The 22,107-nt window shown below is 38.1% G+C and overlaps 4 protein-coding genes across 6 annotated transcripts in view; 2 read left to right on the top strand and 2 right to left on the bottom strand.

The window, feature by feature from the left end:
- bean1 (brain expressed, associated with NEDD4, 1) overlaps positions 1-6,007 on the top strand; it is a 42,740-nt gene extending 36,733 nt beyond the window's left edge. Inside the window, exon 5 of the mRNA XM_088086731.1 lies at positions 124-6,007. Coding sequence (XP_087942857.1) covers positions 124-505 — 382 coding nt within the window. The 3' untranslated portion in view covers positions 506-6,007. The remainder of the gene's footprint in view (positions 1-123) is intronic.
- Positions 1-10,903, bottom strand: part of LOC121954671 (uncharacterized) — a 212,105-nt gene extending 201,202 nt beyond the window's left edge. Inside the window, exon 1 of the mRNA XM_088086360.1 lies at positions 10,035-10,903. The gene's annotated coding sequence lies outside the window, so the exon portion shown is untranslated. The remainder of the gene's footprint in view (positions 1-10,034) is intronic.
- On the top strand, positions 6,814-21,887 carry LOC121964298 (transmembrane protein 41A-B-like). 2 transcript variants are annotated; one of them, XM_088086363.1, is made up of 6 exons: positions 6,814-7,246; positions 7,330-7,472; positions 17,653-17,803; positions 19,031-19,192; positions 20,452-20,590; positions 20,697-21,887. In XM_088086363.1, the coding sequence occupies exons 2-6, from the start codon at positions 7,444-7,446 to the stop codon at positions 20,942-20,944; spliced, it is 729 nt and encodes a 242-aa protein (XP_087942489.1). In that variant the 5' UTR covers positions 6,814-7,246; positions 7,330-7,443; the 3' UTR covers positions 20,945-21,887. The 2 variants fall into 2 exon arrangements, with proteins under 2 accessions (XP_087942489.1, XP_087942488.1); XM_088086362.1 differs by lacking the exons at positions 6,814-7,246; positions 7,330-7,472 and adding an exon at positions 13,051-13,205.
- The window catches only part of gpr155b (G protein-coupled receptor 155b), a 23,979-nt gene continuing 19,538 nt past the window's right edge, over positions 17,667-22,107 (bottom strand). The window contains exon 20 of one of the 2 annotated variants that reach the window (XM_088086355.1): positions 17,667-17,797. In XM_088086355.1, coding sequence (XP_087942481.1) covers positions 17,764-17,797 — 34 coding nt within the window. In that variant the 3' untranslated portion in view covers positions 17,667-17,763. Of the gene's footprint in view, positions 17,798-19,134; positions 19,354-22,107 lie in introns of those variants that run through there. The other variant, XM_088086354.1, reaches the window with a different exon arrangement.

Here is a 22,107-nt window from a genome sequence, read left to right as displayed (position 1 = left end):
CAGAAAAGTGAAATACCAACGTTTGCTCGTGCTGCCTGAGCTGCACGCCAACATTCGAGCCAGAGGGAACAAAATGATTTCGACCGCAGTTCTGACTTTGCCTTTTTGTTCCTGTCTCCATAGTTACGATGAGTGTGTTGGACCAGGTTCGACTCAGATCTACATCCCGACAGATGACCCTCCTCCGTACTCCCTGTTGGACCCGTGTCAGAGAGGGGCGGAGCAGGAGGAGCAGCCCGAGCACTCCGGTCTGGATCCTTCGCCGTACTGCGGAGAGACCTCGGCCAGCGGCGCCTGGTTCTCCCCCTCCCACTACCCGCTGGGACTACAGGAGCACGAGCACATCGCATCCATCTCCTTCCCGCTGGAGGCGGCGCCCCCCTACGAGTCCGTGTTGGCGGAGCAGCCCCTCCCCCTCATGCCATGTGACGTTTATAAACACCAATCAGAGCGGGGAGACGGCGACGGCGCTTCCCAGCAGCCGGGCGCCAACCAGATCTCGTAGGACGATTAATCTGTTTCTTTCACCTGCGCCGTCGGTCGTCCCCGACTGAATCACACAAACACTTGTGATTTGGGGCAAAAAGACGCTGTCAGGAGCAGCTGTGACACCAAACCGTGAACACGGATGAGACGCACACAGCCGAAAACAACAGCCGAAGACAACAGCCGGAAAACACACAGCCGAAAACAACAGCCGAAAACAACAGCCGGAAAACACACAGCCGAAAACAACAGCCGAAAACAACAGCCGAAGACAACAGCCGGAAAACACACAGCCGAAAACAACAGCCGAAGACAACAGCCGGAAAACACACAGCCGAAAACAACAGCCGAAGACAACAGCCGGAAAACACACAGCCGAAAACAACAGCCGAAAACAACAGCCAAAAACAACAGCCGAAAACACACAGCCGAAAAACACACACAGCTGAAAACACACGGTCGGAAAGAAACATTCGGAAACACACATCCGGAAACACACAGTCGGAAAAAAACATTTGGAAACACGCGGTCGGAAACTCCCGGCGAGGCTTCTCAGCGGACTGAGACGGATCCAGTTTTCAGCAGTTTGACGACACTTTCTCTCCGGACAAATCCCACTTGACTGAACTGTAAAAAGGTCTGTCGTCATGGTGACGCTCCCTCGGACAAAGACTCTCCTCCATCCCATAATAACACCATCGTCTGGTTCAGTTTTCACCACGTTTTGACTGTTATTCTCTCCTGAATGTCATGTTTGAGTTGCGTATTCATCACGCCGTAGAGGACAGAAAGCGTCTCTAAAGACGTCAGAGTGGTAGTTCGAGTAGTTTAAGGTGCACAGTTAGAGAGTGACCCCCCCCCCCCGTCTGTTTAAACTGCGTCACGCGTGTCGTATGAACGCTGAACGCTCAGAGCAGTGAGGTCGTGTGTAAAAGGACTTTTTGAAATCATAAAAACTAATTAGTTAACTTACGAACAGAAAACGGTGGATCATCAGCGCGGCAGTTAAAGGCACTGTGACGGATCGACGGACAGCCCTGCAGGCCGACTCTGGACCCCCAAATATTTCATAATTCACAACAAAAATAAAAATAAAGTGTACTTTTAGTATCCATAAGGTGCCAGAGGGCATAAAACAGCGTCAAAATAAATGCCAGCAGAGGATCCCCCACACCCATCCTAAAATCTTAGAAATGTCTTATAATCTAAGAGAAGCATCCGAAAAACCCGGAAATGTCCTTAAATCTTAGGATTGCCCCTAAACCCTAGAAATGTCCTAAAATCACAGAAGCATCCGTAAGTCCGAGAAATATTCTACAAAAGTCCTAAAATCCTACAAAAAGCACAAAATCTTAGAAATGTGCTAAAATCCTAAAAACCTAGAAAGGTCCCAAAATCCTAGAAATGTCCTAAAGTCCTAAAAATATCCTAAAGTAGAAACGCCCTAAAATCCGAGAAGTGTCCTAAAATTCTAGAAATGTCCTAAAATCCTAGAAAAACCCTAAAAACCTAGAACGGTCCCAGAATCCTTGAAATGTCCTAAAATCCTTGAAATGTCCTCAAATCCTAGAATCATGTGCGGGTCTGCTGCGGTGGCCCCTGGCCCCCGGTCATTTTGAAAAGCGGCCCCTGAGCAGAGCGGGGTGAGCGTCCCTGACTTGAGGACGTCACAGACGTGGTTGTCGTCTGTCTTCAGCAGACAGGAAACTCGTCCACTGTCGTACAAATTGTCACAACTCTGTCTATCAAGGGCTCTGCTTTTACTTTGTACATTATGGATTTTTGTATATTACGGATATTTTATTGTGTAATGGACCCCAGCAGCAAACTGTAGCTCGCAGCCGTCCTCCTGACGAGGACGCCACGATGCAACAGAAGAATCAACACATTAAACTGTAGACCTGAACTCACTGTTTACCGCAGAGACGGACGCTTCTGTCTCCGTCTCCGTCTCTGTGTCTCACTCAGAAGTCATTTGTCTGGAGGTTTTTGTTGCACTAAAGTGAAGTTTCCTCTTCGTTAACGTGCAGAACTTAGGGGACTATAAAAGCTAAAACAGCAATCACCAGACTTAGTTTGTTAATGTTCACAGTCAGAGACATCAACATGTAAACTGTTTTTGTCATCAGAAATTCTTCTTCTCTTGATAAACCCTTTGAAAACTGCATCGACATCACGTTTCTGGTGGTGCTTTTAGTCGCCGTTCCTGAGCACTTTGGTTCAGTTTCTTCCAAAAACAGGAAAACAAAAAAAGTCAACGAGCAACTCGGCAAAACAGTTTCACGCAAACTGCTAGATTTAAAAAAATGACACTGTAAAAATAAAGTTTTTGTTTTAAGTTAAAAATACAAAGTTAGTGTCCAGGCCGCTTTAAATCATACAGCTGAAAGAGTCTGAGAGGACAAGTTTAGGTCTTCTGTACCTTTCAAATTAAAAAGTTAAGGCAGCCCGGAAACTAACTTTTTATATTACAACAAATAGTATATTTTTACTGTGTATTTCTAAAAAAGCAAGGGAGGCATTTACAGAAATACTTTTTTTCATGTTCATGTTCTTGTTTTTTTTATTTTGACATTATTTATTTATTCCTTCCATCATTTATGTATTTATGTATTATTTTTTTACTTTCGTTTTTATTTTGTATTTATTTATTTACCTACTTACTTATTAGTTCATGTTTTCATTATTTGCTGTTTTTTTAAATTTATTTTGTTTCGTTAATTTATTTATTTTGTTTCGTTAATTTATTTATTTTATTTGTTCATTCATTTATTTACAATTTTTAAAATTTATTTTTTTTACTTTAATTTTTTTTAACATTTATTTATTTACTTATTAATTCATTTCATTAATTAAGTGTTTGTTTGTTTATTTATTTATTTCAATGTATCTATTTATTTTATTTGTTTTATTTTTTACTATTTTTCAGGTAATCTTCTAACCTTTTAATAATTTCTTGGTCGGTGCATTTCTGGAGATCCTTCATCAGGCGTCACACACGGTGCAGAGGAGCTTCTGGTCCCGTCTTGGTCAAAATCTTCCTCTTTTGCGCCTCAATCGAGAGGTTTTAGTTGCCAAACTTTAACTTCAGCTGAACCACAGTTTAATGTCCGACATGTTGATTAAAAGCATAAACCGGCAGTGTCAGCGGTAAATAATGAAGCCTCTGTGTATGTAACATCATCTATCGTATTGTAATAATATGATAAAATGATATAATATAAAATAATGGAAACACGTCAATTTTGAAAAAATCTTATTTATCGTGAAAAAAAAAAGTTTTCCCGCTCACATGAGGTGGTATTTCAAGAGCAAAACTCCAATTTTAGCTTTTCGAGGTGACATCAGCCATCAGTCATCTCGTTATTGTGTTTTATCCACATTTCCAGAATATCGCTTCAGTTTCGATCAGATCTGAGATGGAAACCGAACTATCGTTCCTTCCTGTAGAAGCAGATCAAAAAGTTAAAATGTGCCTGATGGGACGCCGACTGTTCGCTCCAACATGTAGCCGTGAAGAGATCGTCGGTCTGATCGTCTCTGAAATAACAACAGGACGTGTTTTTGTTGTTCCAGTGATCAGCGTCGCGTTCAGTAACGAATCAGAAAAACTCTTCCAAACTGTTGGAGAACTGTTGTGAAGTCTTACACTCATAGTTTGTTGTGAAACTTTTTTTTTATTTTAAACTACAATAAAATCTTTTTTTTTTTCAGCCCTGCAGGATTTTGTAAAAACCCACCAACAACAAACCCCCAGAATGAGCTTTTTACGAATTAGAAAAACTACAACAATTGTTATGAAATCCAAAACTAAAACACAGAAGAGTCGAGTTATTAAAAAAAGGAACAGAGGGATTGATGCAGTGCCATGAAAGAGAAAAAAATGTAATCGATAAAACTATTTCTGGAGTAACTTTACTGTCACATTCACAGCAAGTTACGAAACTTTTTTTTAACTACAGCAGCATCTGTATTTTTTTTCTCAAAAACAAACCCAGAGAATCAGCTCACTGGAATTTGGAAAACTGACTTTAAATAAATTGTACAAAGTACTTCAAATAAATTAATGAGAGCATTTAATATCTAAAAGTACGAGTTGATTATTCCACAAAAAAAGAATATTTGCAGTATCAAACTGTCGGATTCTTGTATTAAAAGTAATGTGTAGCACTTCTTTCCAAGTACTTGGTGTATTATAGTTTTTGAAAGTAGCTGATGTGTATTTTAGACGCACTAAATGATAAACTTGGAATGAATGGAAAAGTTTCCCTCCGTCACTGACAAATTTTTTTCTCAAAGTGTCTTTTTTTCTTTTTCTTTGTGAGAAAAAAGCCATTTAAAAGTTATTAAAATAATATGTTTTTAATGGGGCCGTATAAAAAATGTAGAGTTACACAAATAACCTAAAAAATTAAAGAAGTTATATGATCATGATATAATATAGCGATATTTTCAGCCCTCATGCTCTCACACATAATTTTTTTCTTTTTTAATCTTTTTTCTTTTTCTTCTTTTTTTGAACAGTTTTCAGTATCAGCCATAATTTATTTTTTTAAAAAAGCTTAAATATTATGCTAAAAAACATAATTATTACTTAAAAGAAAGCATAAATGTTTAAAATTGCAATAAACATGTAAACATGAGTAAAAAAATGATTAAAATAATATGTTTTAATTGGACTGTTTTTAGATAAAAAATATAATTTAACAATTATTGCAAACATTTTTTAAAAAAGAGCATGATTATTATGTATACAATTTAAAACAAAGCATTGATTTTAAAAAATTGTAATAACTGCAGCTCATCACACATGCAGCACTTCACACTCAGTTTCTGCCTCCAGCAGAGGGAGACACACAACCACAACATCACTTTTTAGCTTTTTCCCCTGCAGACAGAAATCATTTTACACTTAATGCGTATGTGTGTATACAGAGGACTAAAACTGACAAAATCAAAAATCAATTAATCAATAAATGTGTCACTAAATACACGAACGCTCTGATGTCAATCAACCAACAGGACATAAATTAAGGGGCAGGTATGTAGGGAAAATAATACATAAATAAAAAGGCAAATAAATATGAAAATGAATAACTTGATAAAAAGGGAAAAAATAAATGGGAAATTAAATAAATATTGTCATTTTTGGTATTTTCATTTATTTATTGACACATTTATTTATTGATTAAATGATTTTTGATTTTGTCAGTTTCAGTCCTCCTTTTGTGAGCTTTTTGACGCTTTATTACATCACAGGAGAGTAAAATGTGAAGATCTGGGTTTTCAGTGTTACTGGTTCATTTCTGAGAGAAATATGATTTTTTTTCTGTGTTTTTATCGTGACGTCTTCATGTGACTCGCCTCCCATCTCTCCTCTCCGTCTTTCCTCGTCCGTCGAGACAAACAGACGTCGTGTAAATATTAAAAGTGTCTGTTTCTCTGTATTGTTATTTTCTGTTTTAGAGATTTTGGTAAATATTTTCTTCTGTAGAGAAGAACGAATAAATCTGAACTCTTATATGAATCTGAGTGGCTGCTTTTCAGAAAAAAGAAAAAATCTCACCTGGAGACACACACACACACACACACACACACACACACACACACATACACACACACACATACACACACATACACACACACACATCTGCAAAACACTCACACAACATTCAGTTTTATATTCTGATTCAGGAGGCGGACTAGATTGAATTCAAACTTTACAAAATTTGACAAAATGAGAAACAGAACTGCCTTAAATGTGTTTGGTCATTAAAACAAATTAATCGTGTTAAAATAAAACTTATACTTCTGATTTTCAGACATGCTTCAATATGCACAACACGCATGAATATTATTTAGGGTTTTTTGCCTTTTTGCCTTCATTTACAGGACAGAGTAAGCATGAAAAGGGGAAGAGAGGTGCTAAAAAATAAAGTAAAAAAAATAAAAGAAAATAAAATAAAAAGAAAGAAATATAATCAATAAATTCTCTTTTCTCCACCAAAATGGCTAACAGGACTTTATTTTATGTGTCTAGTCATTAAAATCTTTTTCATTGGCGTTACTTCTGAATTTCAAACATGCTTCATCATGCACAGTGATTATTGTTTTTTTTTTCATTTCGCCTTTACTGACAGGACGTTGGAGGTTTTGGGTGATATTGTATATTTTACTGACGTGAAGGACTTAAATATTGCTCCCTCCTCTGGTGATCTGTAGGAAAAACGCGTCACTGTTTGGATGCTTTCTGGCTGCAGTCAGTGTGTGTGTGTGTGTGTGTGTGTGTGTGCGTGCGTGCGTGTGCGTGCGTGCGTGTGGGTGCGTGTGCATGTGCGTGCGTGTGTGCGTGAGCTCTTAATTGCTTTGAACACTTTGTACTTTTGAATCCAGCTGGTGAGCCTCAGGTTTATTTTGGGAATCTCTGATTATTAAAACTGAACCGGGCGGATTGTTCAGATTATTCGGATGCCTCAGACACGCGGACACGCCCGCCGCAGGCCTGTCCGTGCGCCGTTTCTCTGCCAAAGTCACAGCAGAAACTTCCTGTCTCAGATCAACAAACAGACGGATTCACCTCAGAGGTGAGTTACTGTTTTAACTCTGTTTTCACGCGTTTATCGATCATTGTTCATGCAGAGGACGGCGCTGAAACTGAGCGCTCTCCTGCAGAAAATGAGAGTTCAGATCGCGCTGCTGCTCTTGGTTCTGGTGGTCGGACTTCAGGCACAGACAGCGCCTCCTCACGGGGAGCATCCAGGTAAGTGTGTCCTCACCTGTCTGATGTCCTGTCATAAATACACAAGGACAACTTTGGATTTGTCCGTCTGCCTCTGCTTACAGTTATACCAGACGACAAATTCTTTCAAATTATGGACGCTCAGGAGACCGACTCAAAGGCGCCAGACAACAACAACAACAACAACAACAACAACAACAACAACGACGACGACGACGATGATGATAAAGGCTCCAAGAAATAAAAGGTCAGACTTCAATAATCCTGTTATTTCACTTTCAAGTTACTCTCTAAATATCTGATGCTGTTCTATATTTTCTCACCATCATTTTAAATCAAAGTAGACGATCGATGACTCGTGAAAATCTGCCCTCAGCAGCTGAGGTTGTCTTGCATGAGTCAGCAGAAGCAGCTAACGGCTGACGCGGTTACAGTGAAACACAACAGAGATCTGGACGTAAACGTGCCGGCTCAGACTGTCCAAACACTTTAATCACTCAGAGCATTTAGATAAGAAGCAACTCAACAAAAAGAGTTGACCAAAGATTAGTGTGTATTTTCAGAGCTGCAGGAGGAACTTCAGGTCAATATTTGTTGTGTCTCTGTACAGCACCGACGCTGAGAGAAGCTCCGTGTGTCCACAGACAGAGACAATGTTTGTCCCTCATTTGTGGACCTCACTAACATCAGCTGACAGGCTGTCGAAAAATGAAAAATCCAAAAATTTAACGATATACCAGATAGGTATACTGTAGATGGTAAACGGACTGCACGTGTACTGCGTTTATCTTTTGACCACTCAAAGTACTTTCACACTACATGTCACATTCACACATTCACTCACACACACACACACACACACACACACACACACACACACACACACACACTGATGGCCGAGGCTACTGTACGAAGTGCCACCTGCTACTCGGTAACCGTTCACACACACTCTGATGACGCAGCATCGGGAGAAATTTGAGGTTCAGTATCTGGCTGAAGGATAACTCTGACATGTTGACTGGAGGAGCCCAGGCCTAGATATAGATATAGATATGGATATAGATATAGATCTAATTATAGATATAGATATGGATATAGATCTAATTATAGATATAGATATGGATATAGATCTAATTATAGATATAGATATGGATATAGATCTAATTATAGATATAGATATGGATGTAGGTATAGATATATAGGTATAGATATATTTTTGGATATGGATATAGATATGGATATGGACATAGATATGGATGCAGATGCAGCATTATAGAGAGGAAATATGTTTTATGGCACGTTGAAAAAGCCGTCTGATAGAATATGAAAGCGTTTGAAACTAAAATGTTCAGACCTGCTTTTATCTCCGAGCACATTTACACACACGAGGACTGAAACGTGGAGTTTCTGCTGCGAAACAATAACACGGAGGAAGAATTCAAAAATATGGTGACTTTCAACAGAATAAGATACAAGGTAAAAATATAGAGGCAATATAGAAATACAAAAATATCAAATAACAAAAGAACAAACTTTTTATATTCACCAACAGTATTTGACCTGATCTGTAATAAAGTAAATTATTAAAATACAAATAAACAAACGGGACATGATCTGAGCATCACGGAGGCATATTTTGGCACCCTGCCTGTCCTGCCTGGTACTGCAAGTACTTCACTGGGTTTGTACTATGAAAAGTGCAGTATAAATACAATGCATTGTTATCATTAAAAAGATTTTTTTTTAAAATAAAGACTTTGAATGTATGTATCATGACACTGGAGAGGTTTTGAAATTACTCAGTCGTGAGTTATTTCTGCTTAAACTTTGAAAAGCTATTAAATAAAAGGTACGAAGAAACATCTTTAAGAAATCCTTCACTCTGTCATTCGGCTGGACAAATGATTTTATTTTATATACATATTTATATATATATATATATATATATATATATATATATATATTAATTTTATAAGTTAATTATCATGTCTGTTCAAACTATGCATCTGTCTTCGGCCTGCGTATTTATTACTAATTTTTAAAGTTGTTTTTTTTTTTAATGAATATCTGATAAGTTTTTATGCGTACGTGAAGCCGAACATAAACTTTTATGTGAAGTCCATAAACATGTTTATCAACTCAGCTCAAACAGAAAAAAAGGACAAAACTCTGATAATGAAACAAACAAGAAACAACAAATAACAACTGGACACCGCGGCGGGTGTAACGAGCATTAAAACAGACACGTTATTTACAATAAACAGCTAATGAGGGCAGCAGCAAACAACAACAAACCAGCAGCAAACAACAACAAACCAGCAGCAAACAACAACAACCCAGCAGCAAACAACAACAAAACATCAGCAAAGCAAACAACAACAAAACATCAGCAAAGCAAACAACAACAAAACATCAGCAAAGCAAACAACAACAAAACATCAGCAAAGCAAACAACAACAAAACATCAGCAAACAACAACAAACCAGCAGCAAACAACAACAAACCAGCAGCAAACAACAACAAAACATCAGCAAAGCAAACAACAACAAACAACTAAACTAAACAACAAAACACCAAACTAAACAACAATAAACTATCAAACTAAACAACAATAAACTATCAAACTAAACAACAAACCACCAAACTAAACAACAATAAACTATCAAACTAAACAACAATAAACTATCAAACTAAACAACAATAAACTATCAAACTAAACAACAATAAACTATCAAACTAAACAACAATAAACAAGCAAACAACAATAACAATAAAACAATAATAAACAACATCAAAGTTGTTGACTCACCGGCCTGATGTTATTTTGGGAGTGTCAAGCACCATAAAGTCCTCCAAAATCTGCAACAGAACTAGTCCACACAGCCGCTCGGGCCCCTGTAGAACCGGTGCAAAGTCCCTCGGGTCCCAGTTTAACCGGTGCAGAGTCTCTCTGGTCCCAGTTTAACCGGTGCAGAGTCTCTCTGGTCCCAGTTTAACCGGTGCAAAGTCCCTCGGGTCCCAGTTTAACCGGTGCAGAGTCCCTCGGGTCCCAGTTTAACCGGTGCAGAGTCTCTCTGGTCCCAGTTTAACCGGTGCAGAGTCCCTCGGGTCCCAGTTTAACCGGTGCAGAGTCTCTCTGGTCCCAGTAGAACCGGTGCAGAGTCTCTCGGGTCCCAGTTTAACCGGTGCAGAGTCTCTCGGGTCCCAGTTTAACCGGTGCAGAGTCTCTCGGGTCCCAGTAGAACCGGTGCAGAGTATCTCGGGTCCCAGTAGAACCGGTGCAGAGTCTCTCTGGTCCCAGTTAAACCATCACAAAGGCAGAAAGGTTTTTAGTTCCGTCAGGAATGTAAAAGTTTCTCCGAAATCTCCCGCGAGGACTCACCATCGGCATTAAAAACTGCCGCCAAAATCACGCGCGCACCTGTTGATGACGCAATATGGCAGCTGCGCAGCTGCGTTTGAATTGCGTCACCCAACGTGCCAGCGGGGCGGGGCGTTGAAACACGTCATTGCTTTAACCCTTTATGACCCGAGCAAATTGGTTTTATTTCTGTCATCAACAAAGCTAATGAAATTAGTAAGAAAGTAGTAAAAAAAAATATATATATATATAAATAAGAAAAATACCGGAAGATCAGTTATAATAAAATAATATAAATGAATAAAGATTAAAAAAAAAAGTTTAAGGCAATATAAGGAAATAAAAAAGTGCTTAATATTGTAATGATTTTGTTGTATAATTTTAAATATGTAGTTTTGATTCTTAAATGTGTTTTTTTCCGAGATTTTTGCTAAATAATTTTATGAATCTACTAATTCACTGCAGTTGTTTTGGAATATTTCTCATCATGTTGCTCATTGCTGTATTTTTCTCCATGTTTTTTTTTTTTTAATGGGCAAATTAGCTTGATTTCTTTCAGAAACATGGGAAGAACAAAAGAATAAATTATTATTGACTAAAAGGAAATTACTTGAAAATTTGTAAAATAAATAAATAAATAATAAAAAATGGAAATGACCTTGAAATAGTGCTTTAAAAATCATAATTATTCTGTAACATAATTTTAAATATAAAATTCAGGCAGTTACAAATATAGTTTTTCATTTTTTTTTTCTTTTTTCCTTAGACATTTCCCATAGCTTTAAAAAACATAATTTTCTAAATCTACTGATTTCATGCAATTTTTTAAAGATTCCTTACTAAGCTGCTCATTGCCTTTTTCTTCCAATCACGCTTTACTGCAAAAATACTGCAGTTGCACATTTTATTTAGGAAATGTAGTGGAGTAAGAGTGAAAATTGACAGAAATATAAAAATTCAAGTATTACACCCAAAAATTACTTACGCATTTTTGAAAGTGTAGCAGTTTGCTGTAAATACTATTTGTAACAAAACTATCTGAATTTGTTTTGCAGGAAAAGATCCATGAGAGCGGAAATGTCCGTCTAAATGTGACCCAAACTGTCTCAACCAAAAGATGTTATAAATAAATAAAAACAAAAAAGAGCACATTTTGTGAGTGGTGCTATTTATTTTAGACTGGTATTATTAAGGTTTAAGGTTCAACAAACAACAACAAATTTAAAAAAGTAATCTAGGAAATTAAAAAAACAAGCAAAGATACGGTCAGTGAGTAAACATAACATTTGCAACATTAATCATCAAAAAAAATCAAAGAAACAAAAGTGTATTTTTCTTTTAAAAATGAATAATATAGATATGTCAAATTATTGTATTATTAATTTTATGATATATTTATGTATATATCATTTAAGTTGTTTTTTTTTTACTATATAATTTATGTTTTTTATTCTAATATTATTTTACAGTATTCTTTTTACATTTGCAAGTAACAAAGTGATGATGTATATGAATAAATAAATAAATATATACATTCATACAGTAGTTATATTTATAGATCTGGTTTGTTCTTATGCTGCATCACTGGGTGACTTGCTATTACAAAAAAGAAAAATATTGACAAAAAATATGATAAAATTTAAATATCATAATAGAAATAATACAATAATCAGCTATATTATCATATATACATTTTTGTCATATTTTTTGTAAATATATATATATATATTTTTTATAATTGCAAGTAACGCGGTGATGCAGCATAATAAGACGTCAGATGTATAAATGTACAAATATGACTCCTGTGTATTAGTACATGTCTTCAGCGTGTCTCCCTCTTGTGGCGCGTCTCTCTCAGGACACTCAGAGTTTGTCACAAACAGCAGCTGTTTCCACAAAGTTCACTTTAATCACTTTAAACCTCATCAGTCTCCGTGTTTTCGGTCAAATTCTTGGAGACATGGTGTCCAGGTTTTCAGGGGAAATGAGAGTAAATACAGCCGGAGAGGAGCTGAGTCCTGCAGGCGGAGTTTTTTTGGGGTTACACAAATGTCAGCAGGGTGTCCCCTCGGCCATGTGATCCGTCTGCCGAGCCCCCCTCAGAATGTCCTCCGTCATCTGCAGCCCGCCGCCCGGCCACAGACACCCCCGCCCCCCGGTGTCCAACCGGACCGCAACACGTCGCCTCTGTCCCCCCCGGTGGCTCCTCAGTCTGTCTCACAGGGGAGTTTGGACAGGACTGTGTCTCCTCTCGTCTCCTGTTAGAGTCTGTCTCACAGGGGAGTTTGGACAGGACTGTGTCTCCTCTCGTCTCCTGTTAGAGTCTGTCTCACAGGGGAGTTTGGACAGGACTGTGTCTCCTCTCGTCTCCTGTTAGAGTCTGTCTCACAGGGGAGTTTGGGCAGGACAGTGTCTCCTCTTGTCTCCTGTTGAACTCTGTCTCTCAGAGGAGGTTGTCCGGTGGTCAGAGCGGAGCAACATGCGCTCCTTGGCCGGACTGGCTGCCATCGTGGCGGCGGCGAGTGTCTACCTCTACCTGCTGTCCACTCACCTTCCCCCGGGACCGACGCACGTCCAGCCGGGCTCCGAGGGGGAGAGCGAGGAGGTCCCGGACTACAGGTAGGGCCACTGTTATAAAGACCATTAGAGACCATTAGAGACCATAAGAGACAGAGGACACTATTCAATATAAAAATATTATATATAAACATTATAATATAAATATAGTCTCCTTAAAATAGGATACAGAATAAACCACATTTATTGTAGTATTATTTATATACCTCAAGCTGGGAATTTGTTTATTTATTTGTTTTAGCAGTGTTTACAAAATTGTTTTAGCAAATAAAAATAATAATAAAAAAGCATGGAAAAAGTTACATTTACACATTACAAAATATATATGTCCAGTGTGAAATAAAATATCTAACTATAATATCTGTAATATTTTTTTAGAGCAGCATTGATTATTTGAGTCTCTCTCACGTTGTAACAACATAGCCAAGGATATTCAGTTGTGTTTTTAATTTATTTATTTATATTTGTTTAAAAAATGGATATTTCTTGTGCAAATACCTTGCAATTAAATTTTTATAGGAAAAGAAATAAACAAATAAACTAAAATTACTAAAAATTATAAAATAAAAAAATATAAAATTACTTTTACACAAACAGATAACACCCAACTGACATAGTGGTATTTATTCATTTATTATTATTCATGGTAAATTATTCAATTAAATTATTGTTCTCTCCTGTTCTCCTGTACTTATGTACATCAACTTATTTTATATTTGATTATTGGAGTCTCTGTCAAATTATAATGTGGTGGCTTAGGATATTGATTTTTTATTTATTTATCCGTCTGTCTATTTATTTGTTTGTTTGTTTGTTTGTTTATTGCTTGTAGCAATGTTTCCACATGAAAGTTGCATGTAAAGTTGTAGTTGTTTACAGTTAGAAATAAAATACCAGTTAATAAAAATAATTACAGAAAGTGTATAAGTATATTAACTGCTGTTACTTCTACACATAGAGGCAACATTTAACCAGTGTTGGTGAGTAACTAGTTACATGTAACTTGTTACAAAGATTAAAATACAAAGTAAATGTAATTGTAATCAGTTACTCTGACAGGGGAAAATATATAATTAAATTACCCTTACTAATCATAATGTTGGTGATGACAAAGGGATCATATATTTTTTTAAAAATCAGTTTATATGTTAAAAAACAGTAATTCTGATCCTTTACATCTTTTTGCAGGAATGCAACATTTGAGACATTTATGCACTAATGTTTTTAGGTTTTTGGGTCAAATGTAGGTAGTTGCATTACTTTGATGAGGTAAGTAAAACAGTTCTGTGTCATAATACATTATTAATAGTAATGTAATCTATTACATTTCAACAGTAACCTTCCAAACACTGCATGTAACTGACGCAGCAGCAGTAATTCATGTAATTTCAGCCGTTGTCCTGTATCAACGTGGCTTTTCTTCGACATTACAGTGAAGCGAACATCATGGAGCGGACTAAATAAATCCCCCGCAGATTCTTCAACGTTTTCCCGCTCTGTGTGACGGATCGCAGCCTTTGTTTTTGGCGTGTGACGCGCTGTAATGAATCAGTGTCTGCTTCTGACCTGTCATCACAGCTTTACTTCACTGTGAGCTCTCAAAGAGTCATTTATCCTCCTCACACTGATTCACTTTACCGAGGGGAAAGAAAAGTTAAAAAAATGTAAAAGATAAACATAATTTTATGAGTTTTTGTTTATGGTCCCTAAAATTGTCCCCCAGACTAGTGAGCCATCAGTGGTGTTTATCCTCCTCTTTCCCTGTGCATGCTGGGATTGGATCGCTGTAAGTGAAGCGAATGTGTGGAGGAATTAATCTGCTGCACTTTCTGCCTGTTAAAGCACATAAAAAATTTAAAAAACAGCCTTTTCTGCTCATATTGGTTCTGTGTCACAAATAAGAAAAAAATATAATGATAATAGCAATAATAATAATAATAATAATAATAATAAAAATAATAATGAAAGGAAAAAATATAATGAGAAGAAAAAAATACTACGAAAAAACAACAACGATAAAAATAATAATAACAATAATGTCAGCAGTAAAATATTAAATGTGTTAAAGATCCACGTCTCCTCTCCTCTCAGAACATATCAGAGTGATCACATTACTCCTCAGAGTGTGTGTGCGTGTGTGTCATGGTGTGTTTTTATCTATGTGTGTGTGTGTGTGTGTGTGTGTGTGTGTGTAAGTGGTATGTTGAAATGTGCCAGACGTCGAGTGTGAGTTTGTGTCGGGATGATAGAATAACGCCGAGCAAGACGCTCTGAAGCCAAGAGCAGCACCCATCTGTGTGTGTGTGTGTGTGTGTGTGTGTGTGTGTGTGTGTTTGCACCCATTAAACTCATATAACTCATATTATACTGTTACTTATCAAGTCGTTTAAACGTGGCATGAGTGCACCCAACGAAATGACGTGTGTTGGCGTCCTGTCTGTTCAGTGATGCCTCTGTGTGTGTGTGTGTGTTTGTGTGTGTTTGTGTGTGTGTGTGTGTGTGTGGCCATTTTTATTCTGAAAGCTACAGGAAGTCCGTCTGAGACCGTCTCTGATGTCTCTATATGACCTACAACATCAAACGAGTCCACCGGCGAGACGACATTTATGTGTGACGGATTTACAGCAGAACAAAAAAAATTAAAATAAAATAAACCATGTTTACATTTTCACAGGCGCATTTTGGCAAAGAGTCAAATGTTAACCGGATCAAAGGAGGCAAAAAGAGATTTTTTATTTCCAGAATTGTATTTTTGTGGTTATATTTTGTGGTTATGGTCCTGGGACAGATCAGGAAAGGAGACAAAACACAGATCAACTTTACAGGAAATGGAATTTCACAATCATGTTTTCCAGGCCTGGAAAAGTCATGAAAGTAGTCAAAATCACTGAAGGTTTTTGGAAAAGTCATGAAATTTTGTTTTGTGTAATGAAATTGTCTCAAAGAGAGTTTCCATTACACATTTGTGCAAAACTGCTTGTCTGCAGCAGCCGCGTACACGGCTCTGCCCTACTGACAATGAAAAAACAGTCTATGTTCAGCACGTGTTCCTGTTTTTAAAAAAATCTGCGTGCGCACATACAGCTGGGAATGTGACTTTAGTAGGACTTCCATCACAGATTTGTTCAAAACTTAAGCGATATTTTCAAAAATTTCGATAAAACACAGTTGTGAGACGAACGGTAGTAGATTATGAAAATTATTTTGAAAATACCTCGGGAAAGCTGCATAGGGGATAAAGAAGAAAAGCTAAGAAAAAAATCTAAAATGATTGAAAATTAAATCATTACACTTTTTAAGTGTATGTGTGTATGTGCGCGCGTGTGTGCATGTGCGCGCGTGTGCATGTGTGTGTGCGTGCATGCGTGTGTGTGTGTGTCTGTGCATGTGAAGAGACAGAATGTTTCCTGTGTGCGTAAGCTAAATTAAAAGTGCCCACGATGACACATTTCCCTCCTTAAATACTGCACACACAAACACACACACACACACACAAATACACACACACACTCAGTCAGCCTCACTGACGCATCATCAGCCTGCTGACCAATAACAGGGCAGGATGTTTGTCTGCTGACCAATAGGACGGAGGAGTGCTGAGTGTGGAGCAGGTGGGAGAGGAAGTCTGCATCTTGAGTTTCAGCGGGGGGATTTTGGTGTGTGTGTGTGTGTGTGTGTGTGTGTGTGTGTTTCAGCAGCACTATTTCTGTCCCTCAATCAAAAGTCTCCTGTTACCCCCCCCACCCCCCCGCCCGCCCCCTCCTCTCTAATGTGATCTTTCCTCCTCTCTCTGTTATAAACGTTTTCAGCCGTGTTTCGTTGTATGAAACATGTTGTATCTTACATGATCATAGAGTTATCTGATCATGCACGCACGCTTCAGCTGCTGCACCGATACGACAAATTTAACCCTTTGACACCTGAATTGTAAAAAAGAACCTGGGAAGATAGCAATGAGCAATGACAATGAAAAAAAACCCAACCCAAGGTTCAAGAAATTGGTAAAAAATACAAGAAAATTGCCTGAAAATTAGTTTAAAAAAGTTGAAGTCGGTAAAAAACTTCAGTGGTTGAAGAGTGATAATTTTAAAGATATAATTATGATCATTATAAATGTAGTTTTCTTGAATTTTTAATTTCATTTTTAGCTTTTTAATAATAATAATGATAATTTTCTAAATCAACTGATTCCTTGAAATTTGCGTAACATTTCTTGGCAAGTTGCCAAGAAGGCAAATTGCCTTTTTCCCACATTTTCCAAAAATCCAACCAGTTTTTGGGGGTTTCTGGGGTTTAAATCGAACAGACCATCCAATTAAAAAAGAATAACAATAAAAATCGTTTTTTAGTATCAGATACAAAAATCTAAGTGTTGCTGGGAGGTTCTGCGGGAAATCAAACACAAACGGAGAAGCAGGAAGTGGGAAAGAGGTTTAGAAAAGAAAAAAAGGTGAAAAAGTACCAAGTTCTGTTGTGTTTTTCCGTCCAGGCTGAAGTTCCCGTCGGACCTGGACGAGCTGCGGGAACTCGCCGACACGCTCAAGTTCTACAAGCGAGAACATCACGGCTACGTCCTGCTGTGGTTCTGCAGCGCCTACCTCTACAAACAGTCCTTCGCCATCCCGGGCTCGTCCCTGCTGGTGAGACAACAGACGCAAAGACACGATTCTGACGAAACAGCATCCAAACCAGTTTCCTTCATCAGGTTCATATAGAAACTGGATTCACACTAAAAGTCTTGACGCCAATTCAGATTCGCTGCATGTAGACTCTTAAAAGACTCGGATTTTTTTGGTGCAAAAGTCACAGTGATATAGAATAGAAATCTAAAAATAAAAGTAAAACATGCAATAAACATAAAAAAACAAATAAAAAATAAATAGATGCAAATTAAGATGAATCTAGTAAAAAAATATTGATGTAGAATTTATGGTAAAAAAAAGACAAATTGTCAATGTTATATCATAAAAAAATAAAATAAAATTAACAAAATAAATATAAAAATAATACAAATATTAATAAATCTAGTAAAACAATCTGTTTAAAAATGTATTGTAGAAAAAAAAAACAAAATTGCCAATTTGATATAATCAAAATAGAATTGAATAGAATTACGGTAAAATAAACCATGCTGTTACAACGCCTGTTAATTACAGAGCGTTTTAACCGCGCTCTCTCACCTCAACTGAAACTTCTTCTTAAACGTGTTTATTTCAGTATTAACCCTTTATTTATTTGCGTCTCAACAATTTCTTCGCCCCCAAAATCACAGCATATATATACATATATATATATATATATATATATATATATATATACATATATATCCTTGTTTAAATCCTAACTAGCCTTTTGTACTTTTATTCATTACTTTTAATAAATTAATAAATAAATTCTATAAATAGATAATAAATCACTTGATTTTCTTGTGATTTAATTATTGCCAAAACAGACCTGAAGTCAAGTTTTTGTAACTGTATTTTTTGTAAATCTTCTGCCTGCCAGTAAAACTATTATTATTATTATTATTATTATTATTATTGTTATTTTCTTAAAAAGATGCTATCTTGGCTTTTTCCGTTCCGCACGACTTGCAGCGACGGGGAATATCCGACCTGTGTGCACAGAGACTCGCTTGCAGACATCAGAATCAGATCTGATTTATTTCCACGTGTGAACGAGGCCTGAAGCCCAACTGAAAACATCTGATTCCTGCGTGCACGTTCACAATACACGTATGTGATCCGTGCCACGACAGGAAGAAAAACCCGAATTGAGTCATTTGAACCATGAAGTGTAAATGCAGCCGCAGACAGACGGATACGTGGATCCGACCTGATGCAGAGTTTTGTCTTCTTCTCCGTCAGAACATGTTGGCCGGGGCGATCTTCGGGCCGTGGGAGGGTCTGCTGCTGGCCTGCCTGCTCACCACCTCCGGCTCCACCTTCTGCTTCCTGCTGTCGTCCACGTTCGGAAAGCAGCACGTGGTTCAGCTGTTCCCCGAGAAGGTGGCGCTGCTGCAGAGGAAGGTAGGCGTCAGATCGTTTAGGCCGACTGTCCGGACGTCGCCGGTGCGTCTGCGCGCGTTTCTGTGGTAAAAAGCTGCAGCGGTCCTTCGCACTGATGTTTTCTGAAGATTTATTGCTCTCCTCTTTGCTCTGTCACCAAAAGTCGCCGTACACGGTGAAAACTATAAAAAAACATCAAAGTTTGAAGTATCCGTCATAAAGCAGTCCACAAAATGCACCACCAATGTCCACGTAACGCATATTAACACCATCATTCATAACGTGAAACATCGTGTGCTCTTACCCACAATGCTGCTGACCTTTGACCTCTCCACATGACCTCACATTTCCCACAATAACAAAAACTGAGTGCTGCTATTGTCTGAATTTTGTCACATTAAGCAGCTCATTTTTAACCAGCATGAGACACAGTTTCATTTTAATGAGCTTTTGAGCGACTTAATAGTCTTAAAAGTGACGAGTTTATAACTTAAATGTGTAAAATAAACATCCATGAAACTGTCTCAGAGACGGTTACAGCAGCGGTGCAGACTGTCGTTCTTCGTCTGTTCACGCTTACGTCACTCTGAAGTTGACGTCGTCATCTTCGTGCGTCGTGTTCAGAGACTATTTGAAATCTGAGAAATCAGACTGAGACGCATCTGCAAAGATCTGATCAGAATCACATTTCAAACCACCTAAAAACTTGGTCTGAATCTGATTTGCAAAAATTGCATTTCATTTTTTTTTTTCACCGTCCAGATTTTTTAAAATCAATCTGGATTTAAGGAAAAAAAAGTCTAAGCAAAGCCGCCGGTGTGTCCACACCACATTAATATTTATTTTAAGTTATTTATTTGATATTCTATCTGCTGGGATGTGCATCACTGAGACCTGATTTATACTTTTTACATAAAACACATTGCTGTCATTTCTTTAATTTTATGTTTTCATGTTTTGGGGCATCATGTCCTTCATGTATTTTGTGTCTTTTCTGTATTTTTTGGTGAAACTGAAGGCACATTTTATATATATATATATATATATATATATATATATATATATATATATATATATATATATATATATATATATATATACTTTTTTGCTGGACATTTTTCCTAGATTTTTTTTAATTTCAAAGGGTTAAGAATTCGTGCTTTTTTGTATGCAGTCTTTTCTAAACCTCTTACCTCCAACCTAAAGACTCTGTTGCTGCTTTGGTCTCCTCTTTCTCCCCTAATCTTTGCCCCCCTCCTCCTCCTCCTCCTCCCTGTCAGGTGGAGGAAAATCGCAGCAGTTTGTTCTTCTTCCTCCTTTTCCTCCGTTTCTTCCCCATGACTCCTAACTGGTTTCTTAACATCACCTGTCCCGTCCTCAACATCCCCATGCCCATTTTCTTCTTCTCTGTCTTCATAGGTGAGACCACACACACAAACACACACACTCTTTCTCTCTCTCACACACACACACACACACACACACACACACACTCTGATGACTCAGCCGCTGCTTTCTGCCACAGGTTTGATCCCCTACAACTTCATCTGCGTGCGCACGGGCTCCATCCTGTCCGAGATCTCGTCCCTGGACGACATCTTCTCGTGGGGGACGCTGGCTCAGCTGCTGGCCATCGCGCTCATGGCGCTGCTCCCCGGAGCGCTCATCAAGCGCTACGGCCGAGCTCACCTCAAGGTGGACGGCATGGACCTCAACGGGCCGAGCCAGGCTGGCGGCCCGCCGGACGGAGAGCAGGACCGGAAGAGACGGTGATTCCGGGAGGAAAGAGGACCGAAAAAACCAGAAACGGAACGAAGCCCTCTCCCTCTCCGCGGGGAGCTCGTGACCTTTTGTGCTCCTCAGCCTCGTGATTTCTGTAAGGTCACACCGATGCTCGTCATGCTGCAAGTATGATCCGCTCTGGAAGTCTGGAAACGTCTCGAGGTCGCGTTACAGCCAAAACACGGCGCGGGAAATCTGCAGAGAAGATGCGAGAAAGTGCGCAGAGAAACTCACACCTCCAGGTCTCTCTGTTTCTGCACGCGCACAACGCAGGCGATCAAAACCAGCATGCACGAGGGACGCGGTAACGCCTGCACACTGTGTCCACGCCGGACGAGTTTGTTTAACCCCTTGAAACCTGGATCGTCATCAGTTGCCTTGCACTGCGCTGAGATGCCTTTCACAAGCTATTTAACCCTTGAGACCTGAGCGAATCGCTTTAATTTTTTATTTTTTATTTTTGGATAAACACGAAGAAAAAGGCAAAAGACATGTTTCGAGAGATTGATTTAGAAAATAGTTTTTCAAAGCTAGAGGAAACGTCTCAGAAAAAAAGAAAAAAGTTTGGGAATCATCCTGATCTCCATCAGTTTTTTCTCGATGCAAAATGTGAGTTTGGAGGTTTTGAGTGTTTTGAATGTAGACAAAATTCGCCAAAATATTTTTTTTTTTTCAGCACAGTCCAGAGGCAGTCTTAAAAAAAGAAAGAATATTTGTTGTTGTTGTTGTTGTTGATAATGTTGCTTTAAGTTTTAAAGGCTTTCTGTGGATCTCAGGATTTTTGTCCTCTTTGACCAAAGACAGTTATAGAAACACTACTCCAGCAAATCTTAAATAAATAAACTGAATAAATTTTATCCTAAATGATGTGTATAATGCAGTATTTTAAAGGGGAGTGAGTTAAATGCAATAAAATCTGTAATGTCTGATTAAAGTTCTGCATCTTTCTGTTTGATTTTCAGCAGCTTGTTTGCATTAAAGTCATAATTATTCAGATGGAGGGCGGGAAACATTTGGAAAGTCCAGAAGAGATTCAGTGTTGACTTTTTGGACTTTTCTTTTGACATTCTACACTATAAACTTCTTCTAAATGCTGCACCACAGGTTTATCAACATCTGGACCGATGACTTTTTTGACCGTTTTTACCACGTTA

This window comes from Plectropomus leopardus, chromosome 13 (assembly GCF_026936395.1).
Source record: "Plectropomus leopardus strain MGB_pleo_1.0 chromosome 13, ASM2693639v1, whole genome shotgun sequence".
NCBI lineage: Eukaryota > Metazoa > Chordata > Actinopteri > Perciformes > Serranidae > Plectropomus > Plectropomus leopardus.
The sequence above is the reverse complement of the archived record's forward strand: the minus strand, read 5'-3'. Positions and strand labels throughout refer to the sequence as shown.

What these genes read in the sequence shown, in the direction of transcription:
- LOC121964298 (XM_088086362.1), top strand. Translation starts at nt 13,066, where the DNA reads ATGCGCTCCTTGGCCGGACTGGCTGCCATCGTGGCGGCGGCGAGTGTC. An exon ending in TCCCGGGCTCGTCCCTGCTG is followed by an intron (nt 17,804 to 19,030) that starts GTGAGACAACAG and finishes CTTCTCCGTCAG; the next exon opens with AACATGTTGGCCGGGGCGAT. An exon ending in CTTCTTCTCTGTCTTCATAG is followed by an intron (nt 20,591 to 20,696) that starts GTGAGACCACAC and finishes TTTCTGCCACAG; the next exon opens with GTTTGATCCCCTACAACTTC.